General features: G+C 38.1%; 1 protein-coding gene across 1 annotated transcript; it reads right to left on the bottom strand.

Moving 5' to 3' along the window:
* Positions 1-5,620: 5,620 nt before the first annotated feature.
* LOC123533324 (uncharacterized) lies at positions 5,621-5,953 on the bottom strand. Its single transcript, XM_045314967.1, has one exon. The coding sequence runs from the start codon at positions 5,951-5,953 to the stop codon at positions 5,621-5,623; it is 333 nt and encodes a 110-aa protein (XP_045170902.1).
* Between the last annotated feature and the right edge of the window lie 8,089 nt (positions 5,954-14,042).

The raw sequence follows: 14,042 nt of genomic DNA on the forward strand, positions 1-14,042 counted from the left end.
TTTTTTTTTTATTTCTGAATTTGACATAAGATCTGGTTTCTAATGTAAAACTTTTACATTCTTCATTGGATGTCATATTAGATTTGTAGCGTACTTCAGCCAGGGGATCAGGATGTCTTGATGAAATACACTACAATATACAGGACTACTGGAGTTTCAATACACCAGCAGTAGTATTACTTCAATTAAGATATAGAAGACGACAACGATATCAGTTGTAATACTCTGTATTAAATGCAATAATGCATTATATCCGACATATAACATACAAATAGCAATCCTAAATCCTAAAAAATAGTCATATTCATGAAGTGCACCGGCTCTCAAATGGGGACAGTTGCCTAAGTAAATATAGTAGGCAGTATTCCTATATTCCTAAAAACTAAGATAAAATCCTAAGTTTAGGATTTTATTTCCTAAAGTTCGTACTAAAACTATTTCATATACAAGTATACTTATACTTGTATATAAATAATACTAATTCAATGAACCTAAGATTGGATAACCGATATTTAGGAAAGATTCCTAATTACTTACTAAAAATTGGATTGAGGATTTGTACGTTAGTTGTTTTGACCAATAATAATTTGAATAATGGCGCCTTCGCAACTGTTCTTCCAAAGTGAGGCAGATCACTCTATTTATAAGCTTTGACCCGTTTAGGAATTTAGGAGAGATGTCTCATCCAATCAGATTGCACTTAGGAATTTTCTAAGCCAATCAGAGTTGGGTAGGAAATCTCATCCTAAAGTACGCTAACACTCCAGGAGAACTACGTTCCAACGTAAGTCAAGTCTCATCGATATCATGTGACATACCTCAACGATGAAGCTACGGTATCGCTTCGAATGACCTTGTTGATTCACTTATAATGTGTAATTAAGCATATATTTTACGTTTTCATATTAACTGAAAAGATAAGTTTGATTTGTAGAAGATATATTAGCTATTTGCAGCATTTTGCAAGATACAACGAACTATTTACAAATACACATTTGTAAGCTACATAAATGTTGCAAGGCCGCAACGATAACATACATTATGTGACAACGTCTCACATACAGTGTTGCAAAGTGTCAGCATCATAATTACCATTTGAACTTACAGAAAATTACACTTATTAGATAGTACGTACATGCGTACGCCGGTAATCAGTACTGTATAGATAATCAGGATCGTAAAGCATTACTTCAAGAACTTTCCACATAAATTAGCTATTTCGTAACAAATGTTTTCGACACCATGTGCAGACGTATTGCTCATTTTGTCCGCATATAATAATTATTATTACGCCGTGCAAATGTATTAGGAACCTGAGACGTCATAACTCGTAACCATACAAGGCGCAAGTGCCCTCAGGACGGATATTCCTGTCGAGTTGGTACACACATAAAAGATTTTCTTTTTTGTATATCGTATAAAAATTAGCGTTTCATTCTGACAGATCATTTTTGTTGCATGCCGTATTTTACAAATAACAACAGAAATTTAAAAGCAATTAGAAACACTTCATTTGCAGTACTCATTCTTATGGCAGAGCATGCACCCACAGCGCGGGAAATGAACGTCCGTAAGCCGAAGTGACGTCATTACATTCTAGTGAAGCACAATAACAAAGTTCCACTTTAGTTTTATCGTTTAAAGCGTAACGGTATGTTCTTTCCGTAAAATAACGTATTTCAGACCGACAAAAATACTACATGTAAATAGGGCGAAGAGAAGGTCTCAAGGTACATGATATTGTCTAAGTTCACATATACAATACCATATAATATCAAAGCAGCACAAGTTGTCATAACCAGCACGAGAGCCATCGCATGGGGTGCCAGATGGGTTTTGCAGGCATTGGTAAAGTCGACGGAAAGGCCAGTCCGGATTATTTTTTCTTATTACGTATCTAAAATAATTTTAATTGAGTTTCAATGGACTGCGATCGTGCAATATTTTTCCTTAGTATATACGTTACTATAAATAGTAACAAAAAGCCGTTTAAAACGGTCATTACGGCTTCTGTTTATGTATCCATAATGGCGCAGTGCGCCTCTGGCGCCATAACCATAACGGCCCCGGGTAACCAGAACGTCAGCGCGTTTTGATGTTGACGTCATGAAGCAACATTATTTATGGCGATTGAAAGGTCGCTGAATCAGATCGATTGTCAAATATTGATGGCATTGTTGATAAAAAAAGCAAAACAAATAATTCTTTGAGGTGTTTGGAAAATATATAAAATGAAAATACCAAAATAAATATGAAGTGAACGTATATTATAAAAAGTCAATAAACGGCTGGTTGTGCCTTCTAGCCGCAATGGCACACCTAGTTTCATAATGGTCCTCGGAATAAAGGCTTTGGGCGATTTTAACACTAGACGTGCCATTATGGCAAGAAAGCACAACCCAGTCGTATATTAACTTCGTAGCAATTCTTCATGAAATGATTTCTTTTCAACCCAAAATTATGCTTTATGTAAGAAAGTACAACTATCAAGGCATTTGATTTTATACAACATGTAGCCTCTTATCCAAATGGTATAGAAATTGAAAAACCCCAGTAAATGATTGAACAAATGAAAAATGCACTTTAAACTTTTCTTACACGATTATAGGTACACGAGTGATAAACAGGTATAAAACCCCCATATATTAAACTGTACATATTGCGGACAACGCTTTCATGTCGGAGAGTAATGTTTTCTAAACGCTTAAATGGAAAGAATCGCGTGATGTCCATGACGTCCACGCGCACGTTGCGACATCTATTTGACGTTTCAACTTGCGGAAAATATGAATGCGAGTCAGCTTGGTTTGTTTATTAGATTTTCGGAGAAATTCTTCTCGTATTTCTCCAGTTTTTCGTACCAGAAAGAAAATTTAGACATAAAGTAATTACTTGATAGTAGGTATGTAATATAAACGTTATCAACTGTGTATGTGGATATATGCGCTCGTTCGTTCGCGGATAATATTGCTCCTAAAGTCGCGCAATATTACTGCTGCAGAACAAGTGCATTATATCCACATACAAAGTCAATAACCTATAAATATTGACGTTTTAGTTTTATTTCGGGTGCGTTTCGTCAGTTGTGACGTCAGTTTCATGGATATCGTCATGTTTTTAAATTCTTTAACTAGGACATTTTCAGTTCCACTTGGGTTAAAGAACAATTTTTTTATCATTGATATAATGAATAATACACGTAGTAATTATAAACAGCTTTTTAGATTTGCATCGATAAATAAGCATTCATTCTTCATAAAGTCGCGCAATATTTCTCTATTTCCGCTGCAGAACGCGTGCATATACCTAGATACAAATCTAATAACCTACGATTACATGCTTACTTCAGGTTTCTTAGTTGCGTCCTGTACTTCAAAAGAATCTTTTTACAGACTTAATAATAATTAAGGTGTGTGCATGCAATAGTATAAGTCAACTCCACGCTACCCCGTACATATTGCTAGTAAGATATCTTGGAGAAACCGTCAAATGATAATAAAAGAAACGGATAAAAAGATACTAGTACATATGTACATACTTTGAACAAAATCTGATTTCAGTCACAGACTGCTGGTACATTCACTGAATATAAGTATGTTTTATCGCAAGACTTCGATGGTGTCAGTAAGCTTAACCTTTGATGCGTTAGAGTTAGTATCATCCATCGGTTCAGAATGAGAACATCATATTAATATAAGCTATGCTGTTTATGATAAAGCAGTTGCAGTATATACTTTCTAAGATATAAACACTGGCATTGCCTTTAATCGATCATTACCTGTCAGTAAATATTGCATTTGAAAAAAATTAGTATATTTGTTTATTCTGGAAATAGCAAATGCTTCAATTATTCTAATAATAACAGACAAACTGTTTTATTATTTAAAGTTTGTATAAAATTTATATGCATTACTTTTTGTAATATGAATACATGTTCAAGTCAAGACATAAGTAAAATATAAAAGTAATTGCTATATATGAAAATAATATAAGCAGTGTTTATATGATCGATAATGGTAACCTAAAGTCGTTGAGCTATGTCCCATGATATCGTTGAGACATGACTTACGTTGGAACGTAGTTCTCCCGGAGTGGCTAAGCCGAATTCAAGTAAAATTACGAATAATACGACATACAATAAAATGTGAGCAATAATACACAAAGACAATATATCTCTTATGGTATGAAATCAAATGATGAGTAACATTTGGGTAGATAAAATGTAATTGATGCAATAAAATGGAGAATTCCGGTGATTGAAAGTTCCAAATTTACACCGCGACTGACCTAACAAATAGTGCGCACTTCTTTCACAAAAATGAACAATAGTGTAAAGTTTCAGTGACAGTTAATAATTAAAATATGTTTCAAACATCCTATCAATGAATATTACACAAAATGATACAAATATGCCGCATTAATATCAAAATGGATGTATTTCTACACACTGCAGTAAACAACATGGCAGCCTCCATAAATTTCAGGAATAGTTTTAGGAAATTAACATTCACACAAAATACAGATAAATGGATGGAGTAAAGTTAATAAATGGTGACAATTTAGTTAAAGTGCAATGTACTCCTTAGAAATATGAAATAACAAAAAGATGCATGCATAAACATGGGAGAAAACGTGCATAATAACAACTGACATTGCAGGATAAAAAAAGGTAAATGTCATTCTTCATAAATACAAACATCATTATGATTTAACTTTAAATGAAATAAATCATAGCTTATAGCATTGATATAGAATACATAAAACATGTGGCACATAAATCCTACAACTCTCCCTACCTTAAAAGTTTTACTTCTCCTGAAGTAACCTGACATAAAATTTGTACATTTATAATTAAATACAAGTCAAACACTAAAAGTGATTACAATTAAGACTAAACACATATGCGAACACTATTTCAATTTCTTTAAAGTTCTATCACACATAATAATGAATTATTGATATTTCATTTTAGTCTTAATAGCACAGCACTGATCTTTTGAAGTACATCTTGGTCAACGCAATCACTGCCAGTATTGAAACAGCTCAGGAAGTCCATTTGATCTGATAAGGGTGACACATCTTGTCCATTGATGATTCGGGATACAGCTTCGGTAAACAGGGCCTTCCCTCTGATATCGGTCTTATAAGGCCCACTTCCAGGAAGAACCAGAAAGTTATGCTGGTGAACAAGTGAAAAGCGGTCTTGGAAGAAACTGGTGGTACCTCTCCGGCGCAATAGAGTGAGGGCAGCAAATTCGACTGTTAATGACCTTTGGTCTGCCAACATTGATTTCCAGTTAGAAGGAGGCCATAACAGACCATGGAAGAGTTGGATGCTCTGGTCTGGTATGGCATTCCAGTCACGGCGTGCTGATGGAAGTAAAGGCATACAACCCTTTGTCAGCAAAGTTCTAGCTCTCTCTCTAACTATGTCGGGGGGAGAGTATAGATGTTGGCTTGTAGATGACTTCAGACGGCCTCTGACCGCCAACCATAGTCGGCTCATAAGTCGGTGTAGGTGCAACACTTGAACAGCAGTAAACAGGAGTGATACTAGTGAAAAGGGAGCATGAGTTATTGCTTCTGCTGAGCAGTGGTAAAGAGTCAATTGCACTTGAAGTCATTGTGAAACAGTAGACATGCTGACAACTGAAGAGCAATCTTGCTGTGATGTGTTTGCTGGAGGAACCACTTCAACATAAGAGCTGCAAGAGCTTACAGCTGGAGGCGGGGAGACAACTTCATCACTGGATACAGCTGGCGGTGGAGGGACCACTTCAACATAAGAGCTGCAAGAGCGTACAGCTGGAGGCGGGAGGACAACTTCATCCCTGGATACTGCTAGAGGTGGAAGAACCACTTCAACAGTTAAAACAACTGGAGATGGAGTTGACTTCTTTGATGGAAGCACAGCTACAGGTGTAGATACACTAGTGCCTAGAAAGGATGTCATGACATCTGGGAGAGCTGGAGATAAACTGGCAGATGTGGAGAGCACGGATACCTGTGGAAATGGGTCTTCTGTGTCGTTGGAAGTGGCTTCATCAGCAGGGCCTAGGTGAATCTCGGTGATGATGGTATTGGTGAAAATGGTGGGCGTATACCACACGATTTCATTACTTCCTGCATGAGGTCGTCATTAGCTCCCTCTGGGCTGGCCGGTTGTGTACTTGGCACATCTGGTGCTTCTGATGGAGAGACATGAGTTTGAGTCTCAGACACTTTCTGAACTTTAGCCTGAAAACTTGGCTTAGGCTTATGTAAAAGGACATAAATGTAATGTTCCTGAATATCAAGGAGGGCAGCACTCTCAGCTTTGGTCTCAGGGTTGTTAAGCACTTTCCAAGAGCCACTTGGAATTTCAGTTGAACATTGGAGTGCCCTCTGCCTTCGTGATAGGCTGTCCATCCCTCGAAAATCCGCTGAGAATGACAGATCCATCGTCGCCTCCAAGGACGTTGATGGTCTCTTTTCGCCCGTGTTTGGAGACCCTTTCGCCAGTTCCCACCCAGCTAACCATTTGGACACACCAGGCGTCCTGCCAGTACACTACCGGATCACAAGTTGCCTTGCATATACCGCAGCCGGGTCATCAAACTTTTTCCTTGAGATAATTCAATCAATGGCTCCAGAGTGAAACAGAAGACTGTGCGTGTGGTAAGCGTGTGGTAAGCAGTCCCTCTGGAGCGTCCAGGAGCTCTGTTGCATGCTTTGTTTTAATGTGAAAGCGGAGACCGCCCACACGTCGGAACTCCCTCGGTTCTTTCTGCACACAGAATGCGCAGATAACACGGTCAAGATCAAGGTCATTCTTAGCTGTCTTCTTATGCTTTTTCAAATCATTTCTCGACAGGAAAATTGCCGGGCACTCTTGGCAGCTGAATGTGCCTAAGGTTGACTTCACTTTTCTTGTGTCACCACAGTTCATTCCTGTGTAAAGAAATGCAGAGATTAAGTATGACGTTAAGACTAGATTTATTATATAAAAGATATGCAGACTCAACTCTCAGATAACAAAAATGAATATCCAACAGAAGACACCAATGGTGGAGGAAAAACATGTCAAGGTAACCTAACTGCATCTCTTCGTTGATTTTACACGACGCCAAGGAGTAAATCGCTGGTGAGTGATCAATTCACCTTCATTACTCAAATGAGAGATCTCTCGGTTCGAATTAAAAGTTGCACAGACACTGTCGGATGGACCAGCCACCAACATCAGCTAAACTAGATGCAGACAACCACATTTCCTTGACATTCTGTTGCTTTGTTAAAAATTTACTGCGAATGGGCATCATTACTAGGCAGTTCTTTCTTCACCCAAGAGGGGAGCTTTGAGCCAACGTACTTCATGAGGCGGTCAACATGCAGCGGTGAGGCCGGTGCTTTTGTTGACCGTTTAACTAGATAAACCAAGTCGTCAATTTTGTTTACAATTACACACGGCCAGATAGCTTGCTACATACACCTGGACGCCGTGTTGGGTCATGAACCCATACAAGATCTCCGGGTTTAAATGACCTTCTTTTTGCAAAAAGATCGTAATGGCGTTTACGGTATATGGCATTGGTTTTGAGAACTTTATGGGCCTTATTGTGTATAACACTAAGATTTTCTTGAAGTTCTGTTACATAATTCTCTGGTGACACCTTGATATCATCAGGGACGTTTTCTGATGGCGGTAGATCAATGCAGGCCTGTAACGGTAAAACAACTTCACGCCTAAACACCATTTTGTTTGGTGTTTGACCAGTGGTCGAGTTTTTGGAAGATCGGTAGGCCATCATGACCTGTGGGAGATACTGATCCCATGACCGCTGATTATCAGCACAGTACATGGTCAGCATAGCAGCAGGAGTACGGTTAAATCTCTCAACAGTACCATTGCGGATGCATTGGCGTGCTTTTTGTGTGATGTATATTTAGGAGTTCACACATATCACTGAAAAGTTTTGATGTAAAATTACGACCCTGATCGCTGTGAATAGTCATAGGTACACCGAAGCGAGACAAATAATGGTCAACAAAAGCTTTTGCTATTGTAGATGCTTCCTGGTTAGGCAGGGCAACTGCTTCTATCCATCTAGTGAAACAGTCACAGATAACTAGGACATAAGAGTTGCCAGAGCTTGTTTTGGGTAGAGGTCCGAAAATATCTACAGAACATTTTTCTAGAGGTTCTGAGACATAAGACGAACCTAAAGCGGACCTGTTTGGCTTTGCTGGCTTTCTAGATGCACATTGATTGCATCGTTTACAGTAGGCCTGAACATCCTTTTTCATCCCAGACCAATAGAAAGTTTGGCGTATTTTCTCCAGAGTCTTCTCAGCACCAAGATGGCCAGCTGTAGAAACATCGTGCATATAGTGAATAACTTCAGCAAGTCTGAGTTTTGGAACCACAATCTGTTTATGACGATGTTTCATATCGTCATGCCATGTTCTGACTAGGACTCCATTTTCTAAAGATAGACGGTCCCACATTCTCCAGAGTGATTTTGCTGAAGAGGATTGTGAGCTTATATCTTGCCATCTAGGTCTACCAGGAGAGTTTTCTAAGGTTTGAATGATAGAATTGAGCTCCGGATCAGCTTTTTGCTGATCATAGATCTCACTTGGGCTCCACCCAGGCAATGAGCAAAGTGAATCATGAAATGGTGCTTTTTGGCTTCTTGTTACAGCTCGTGAGAAGTGACTGGAATTACAGACATCTTCTTCAGTGCTGTTTAGCTTTTGGACAGCACAGATGTCAATATTCAGGGACTGATCATCAGCATTAATTCTTGTCGCGGAGACATCTGGTACAATGTCATTGGTTCCATCAAGTACTTCATTACTACTCTGTTGCTTGGCACATTTGGAACAGGGTGCCCTGGATAATGCATCAGCATTCCTGTGTTGTATACCAGGTCGATGCTTCACTGCCAAGTCATAAGTACCTAGAACTTCGAGCCATCTTGCTACTTGCCCCGTTGGTTGTTTGAGATTTTTCATCCAGCTAACTGCTGCGTTATCAGTTCGAAGGACAATGTTCTGGCCATATATGTAATGATGAAAGGCATTAAGAGCGTGCACAACAGCCAAAAGCTCTTTTCGAGTGACGCAATACGCCATTTCGTGCTTGTTTAGGGTTTTACTAAAGTAGGCAATTACAACCTCTCTGCCATTTTGAACCTGTGAAAGTACGGAATCTGTGGATACGTGGCTAGCATCTGTATCAAGAATGAATTGTGATCCAGGTACAGGATATCCTAAAATTGGTGATGACACTAGAGCTTGTTTTAAGGTTTAAAGGCTTGTTCACACTCATCGGTCCATATAAATTTGGCAGATTTCTCAGTGACTGTGTGTAAGGGCTTGGCAATCTTTGCAAAGCCCTCAACAAAACGTCGATAATATGAGCAAAGGCCTAAGAAGCTTTTGACACCCCTGGCATTCTTAGGTCTCTGCCAATTTTGCACAGCCGAAATCTATCTGGATCGGTAGCTATACCAGATTCAGAGACTAAATGACCCAAGAATTTAACTTTTTTTCTGAAACAGAATACATTTAGATGGCTTAAGTTTAAGATTAGTTGCTTTGAGTCTTTGAAATATGTGCTCTAGTCTTATGAGACCCTCAGTGACGGTGTTACTTGGAACTATAATGTCGTCCATATAAAGCAGGCACTCTTTCCATTGGAGGCCTCGCAAGACATTTTCCATAAGCCGCTCGAATGTAGAAGGGGCATTGGCTAAACCAAAACCCATAACAGTGAACTGGAAAAGACCGACCGTTGTAGCAAAGGCTGTCTTTTCTTTATCCTCGGGTTTCATACCAACTTGCCAATACCCACTATTGAGGTCAAGTGAACTAAAACATTTGGCACCTGATAAAGCATCGATGCAGTTATCCACCCTAGGCAACGGATAGGCGTCCTTGACCGTTACGTCATTGACCTTTCTATAGACGATACAGAAACGGGGAGTGCCGTCCTTCTTAGTAACAAGAACAACAGGGGAAGCCCAAGCGCTATTAGAGGGTTCTATAATAGATCCCTTCCTCCTTCTCTATTGCCCGCTTACCTAAAGGTAGACGATGTGGCGGCTGACGAATAGGCAGAGCATCTTTAGTATTGATAGGATGTTGAACTCTGTTAGTTAAACCTATATCCTCTTGAGATTTGGAAAAGGTACTTGAATATTTACACAGTAGCTTAACCAAACCTTGCTTCTCAGTTTCATTAAGATCTTTAGAACTTCGTTCAAATAGATCTTTAAGATGGTCTGGTAAGATTGATTCTGCGTCTGTTTCAGTCACGTGAGCTACCCTAGCTGAGTCTCGCTTCTGTTCTTCAAAATAGGATACACATGTACCAATGTTCATGTTCTTATATAAGGTTGTTGAAGTTTAGCCGTAATTTACGACATTAACAACAACCTCTTTCTCTGTTTTAACAACTCCACTCATTAAAATGACTTCATTTTAGCCATTACGTTAGTAGACGGCTCAAGGAATCCGTTTTTACTGAGATGTTCAGAATGTGGATTTTTTAAGGGAATCCACATCCTAGATTGACCAGGCAGGCCTATAGTATCTTTCACTTTACCCTGCAAATCTGGTATGCCTTACCATCACTCCAAAGAGATACAATATTGTTCCCCATCTGGAGACAGTTTTGTTTGTAGTTGATGCCATCAACATTCCGCTTTAGGAAGTCTTGCCCCAGGATACCCCCAGTATCCATGTCACAGATAATGAATGTTATGTCATAGCGTTTGTCTCCAAGTTTAACAATAAGGTCAACGCTACCCCATACGGACATTTCTTCACCATTTACTGCATGTAAGGTCTGTGTAACTGGTAAAATAAAGTTTGATGAGGATCAATTTCAAAGAGTTTTTTCTTTGAAATTAGGGAGGATGTCGCTTCGCAGTCGACAAGAAAATCTACAGCAACAGAATTGACATAACACGTAGTATGAAAACCATTATCAAATTTATTTAGGTCCGAACCTGCTCGAGCAGTATGAATCTCTGTACTTTGTTTGGGCTATTTGACTATTGCTGATCCTTTGTCCGCAGAATTAGCCACATCTAGTTTTCCTGAAAGCTAGTAGAGAGACCCTGTGACTCCCCTTGCTTAGAAGTCAGCCTCTCAGTACTTTGATTATTACGGTTCTGGTAACGTTGAGAATATTCTGAGCGACGGAAATTTTGTCTGTTACGGAAAGTGTTATTTCGGTCAGTGGTAGTGTTAAGGGGACAGTTTCTCCACTAAGGATTTGCAGAGTTGCAACCGAAACACAGTCTAGCGTTGCTGCTAGAGGTCTGAGTTGAGTTACTACTGCAGGTGCGCTCAATCTTTTCTAACATTTCCTCTGTCTTTTTAATCATTGTTTTAAGTTCTTCAGTTTCTGATTTCTGCTTTGAATTAATATCAAGAGCTCTAATAGGGGCTGCATTCTGAATTCCTAAAATGCTTTCATAACATTCTACTACAGTTACAGCCTCATTTACCGTAGTACACTCATTATCAACACACCGGCATTTCATGTCGGTAGACACTGTTTTATAAAATTGATTTAGTGCTAGCTTTTCTTGTGCTCTAGCTCCAAGATCTGAGTGAGCCTTTTGTGCCAGCTGTCTGAAATCGTCTCCTAAAGATGCAACACTTTCAACCTTTTGACGTTTTCTGTTGTCTAGTTTTTGCAGCCACAAATCTTGATGCTTTAAATGACCAAACCTATCTTGTAACCTAGCAATAAGGGTGTCATAGTTTCTGCGCTCACTCACTGATAGAGTCATGTAGTAGGTTCGAGCCGGCCCACATAATCTGGCAGACAAGGTTAGAACACGTGTATGTAAGGACCAGCAAGCTAGTTCAGAGCAATCCTCAAAATGAGAAAGGTATTGCTCAAAACTCTGTGAACCATCATATGTGTCTGGTTTAATTGTGAGTGTTATACTGTGATGCGAAGGTGGTAGTGGAACATAGTCACCACAGTGATTATTAGTTCTATTACCATCCCGTTAGGACTGTGTGTTCGTTAAACGGTATGTTCTGGCATCAATACCGTACTTCTGACACCAGTTTGTAGCGTACTTCAGCCAGGGGGTCAGGATGCCTTGATGAAATACACTACAATATACAAGACTACTGGAGTTTCAATACACCAGCAGTAGTATTACTTCAATTAAGATATAGAAGACGACAACGATATCAGTTGTAATACTCTGTATTAAATGCAATAATGCATTATATCCGACATATAACATACAAATAGCAATCCTTAATCCTAAAAAATAATCATATTCATGAAGTGCACCGGCTCTCAAATGGGGACAGTTGCCTAAGTAAATATATTAGACCGTATTCCTAAAAACTAAGATTTCCTTAAGTTCGTACTAAAACTATTTCATATACAAGTATACCTATACATGTATTTATATAATACTAATTCAATGAACCTAAGATTGGATAACCGATATTTAGGAAAGATTCCTAATTACTTACTAAAAATTGGATTGAGGATTTGTACGTTAGTTGTTTTGACCAATAATAATTTGAATAATGGCGCCTTCGCAACTGTTCTTCCAAGTAAGGCAGATCGCTCTATTTATAAGCTTTGACCCGTTTAGGAATTTAGGAGCAATGTCTCATCCAATCAGATTGCACTTAGGAATTTTCTAAGCCAATCAGAGTTGGGTAGGAATTCTCATCCTAAAATACGCTAAGCGGAATTTCCAAGTAAAATTACGAATAATATGACATACAGTAAAATGTGAGCAATAATACACAAAGACAATATATCTCTTATGGTATGAAATCAAATGATGAGTAACATTTGGGTAGATAAAATGTAATTGATGCAATAAAATGGAGAATTCCGGTGATTGAAAGTTCCAAATTTACACCGCGACTGACCTAACAAATAGTGCACACTTCTTTCACAAAAATGAACAATATTATGTAAAGTTTCAGTGACAGTTAATGATTAAAATATGTTTCTAACATCCTATCACAATGAACATTACACAAAATGATACAAATATGGTGCATTAATATCAAAATGGATGTATTTCTACACACTGCAGTAAACAACATGGCAGCCTCCATAAATTTCAGGAATAGTTTTAGGAAATTAACATTCGCACAAAATACAGATAAATGGATGGAGTAAAGTTAATAAATGGTGACAATTTAGTTAAAGTGCAATGTACTCCTTAGAAATATGAAATAACAAAAAGATACATGCATAAACATGGAAGAAAACGTGCAAGATAATAACTGACATTGCAGAATAAAAAAAGGTAACAGTCATTCTTAAGAAATACAAACATCATTATGATTTAACTTTAAATGAAATAAATCATAGCTTTTAGCATTGATATAGAATACATAAAACATGTGGCACATAAATCCTACAGATGATTTAGTGTATATGTTTTCCCATGTCGGTAAGGTAGGCCTACGAGGAATGCCACAAACATTCACACACATATTTATGCGTTTTAATATTTAATTATTTGAAGATTGAATCTGTCTTCCGTTTCAGATTAAAATATCAGCAATAAAATAGGGTCTAACTGTAAAAATATTCTAAATTCTGATTAAGATAAACATTACTCGAGCTGAAGACACTTGTAACAAGAACAACAAAATCTTGCAAAGTAATACTATATTTAAGGTATTGGACACCTAATAAAGTACCTCCTTTTTGAAGAGTATTCAATTCCTACCATTAACCTACTTTGACTGCCATTTTCAGGGGTGCGTAGGTTCAAGCCCCACTGGGACCCAATTTTATCTCCATATTTTCCTTTTTTTTCTAGTAAGTTTTTACTTTTTTCAAGGCTAATTATGGATGTTTTGTACAAAAGCGGAAAATTTTCATTTTATAAGCGATTTCTTGCTGTTCAAAGTGAATTTACCTCTGAATCAGGAGGGGTAGAGTTAGACATCTTTAAAAATACTGAGTTACGTACGGTAAAAGTTCTCTATTTTGCCTTCATTCTTTAGATTACATATTGTGGAAGAAATGCAGGTAGATTTTACTTCTG

Source organism: Mercenaria mercenaria, chromosome 12, assembly GCF_021730395.1.
Source record: "Mercenaria mercenaria strain notata chromosome 12, MADL_Memer_1, whole genome shotgun sequence".
Lineage (NCBI taxonomy): Eukaryota > Metazoa > Mollusca > Bivalvia > Venerida > Veneridae > Mercenaria > Mercenaria mercenaria.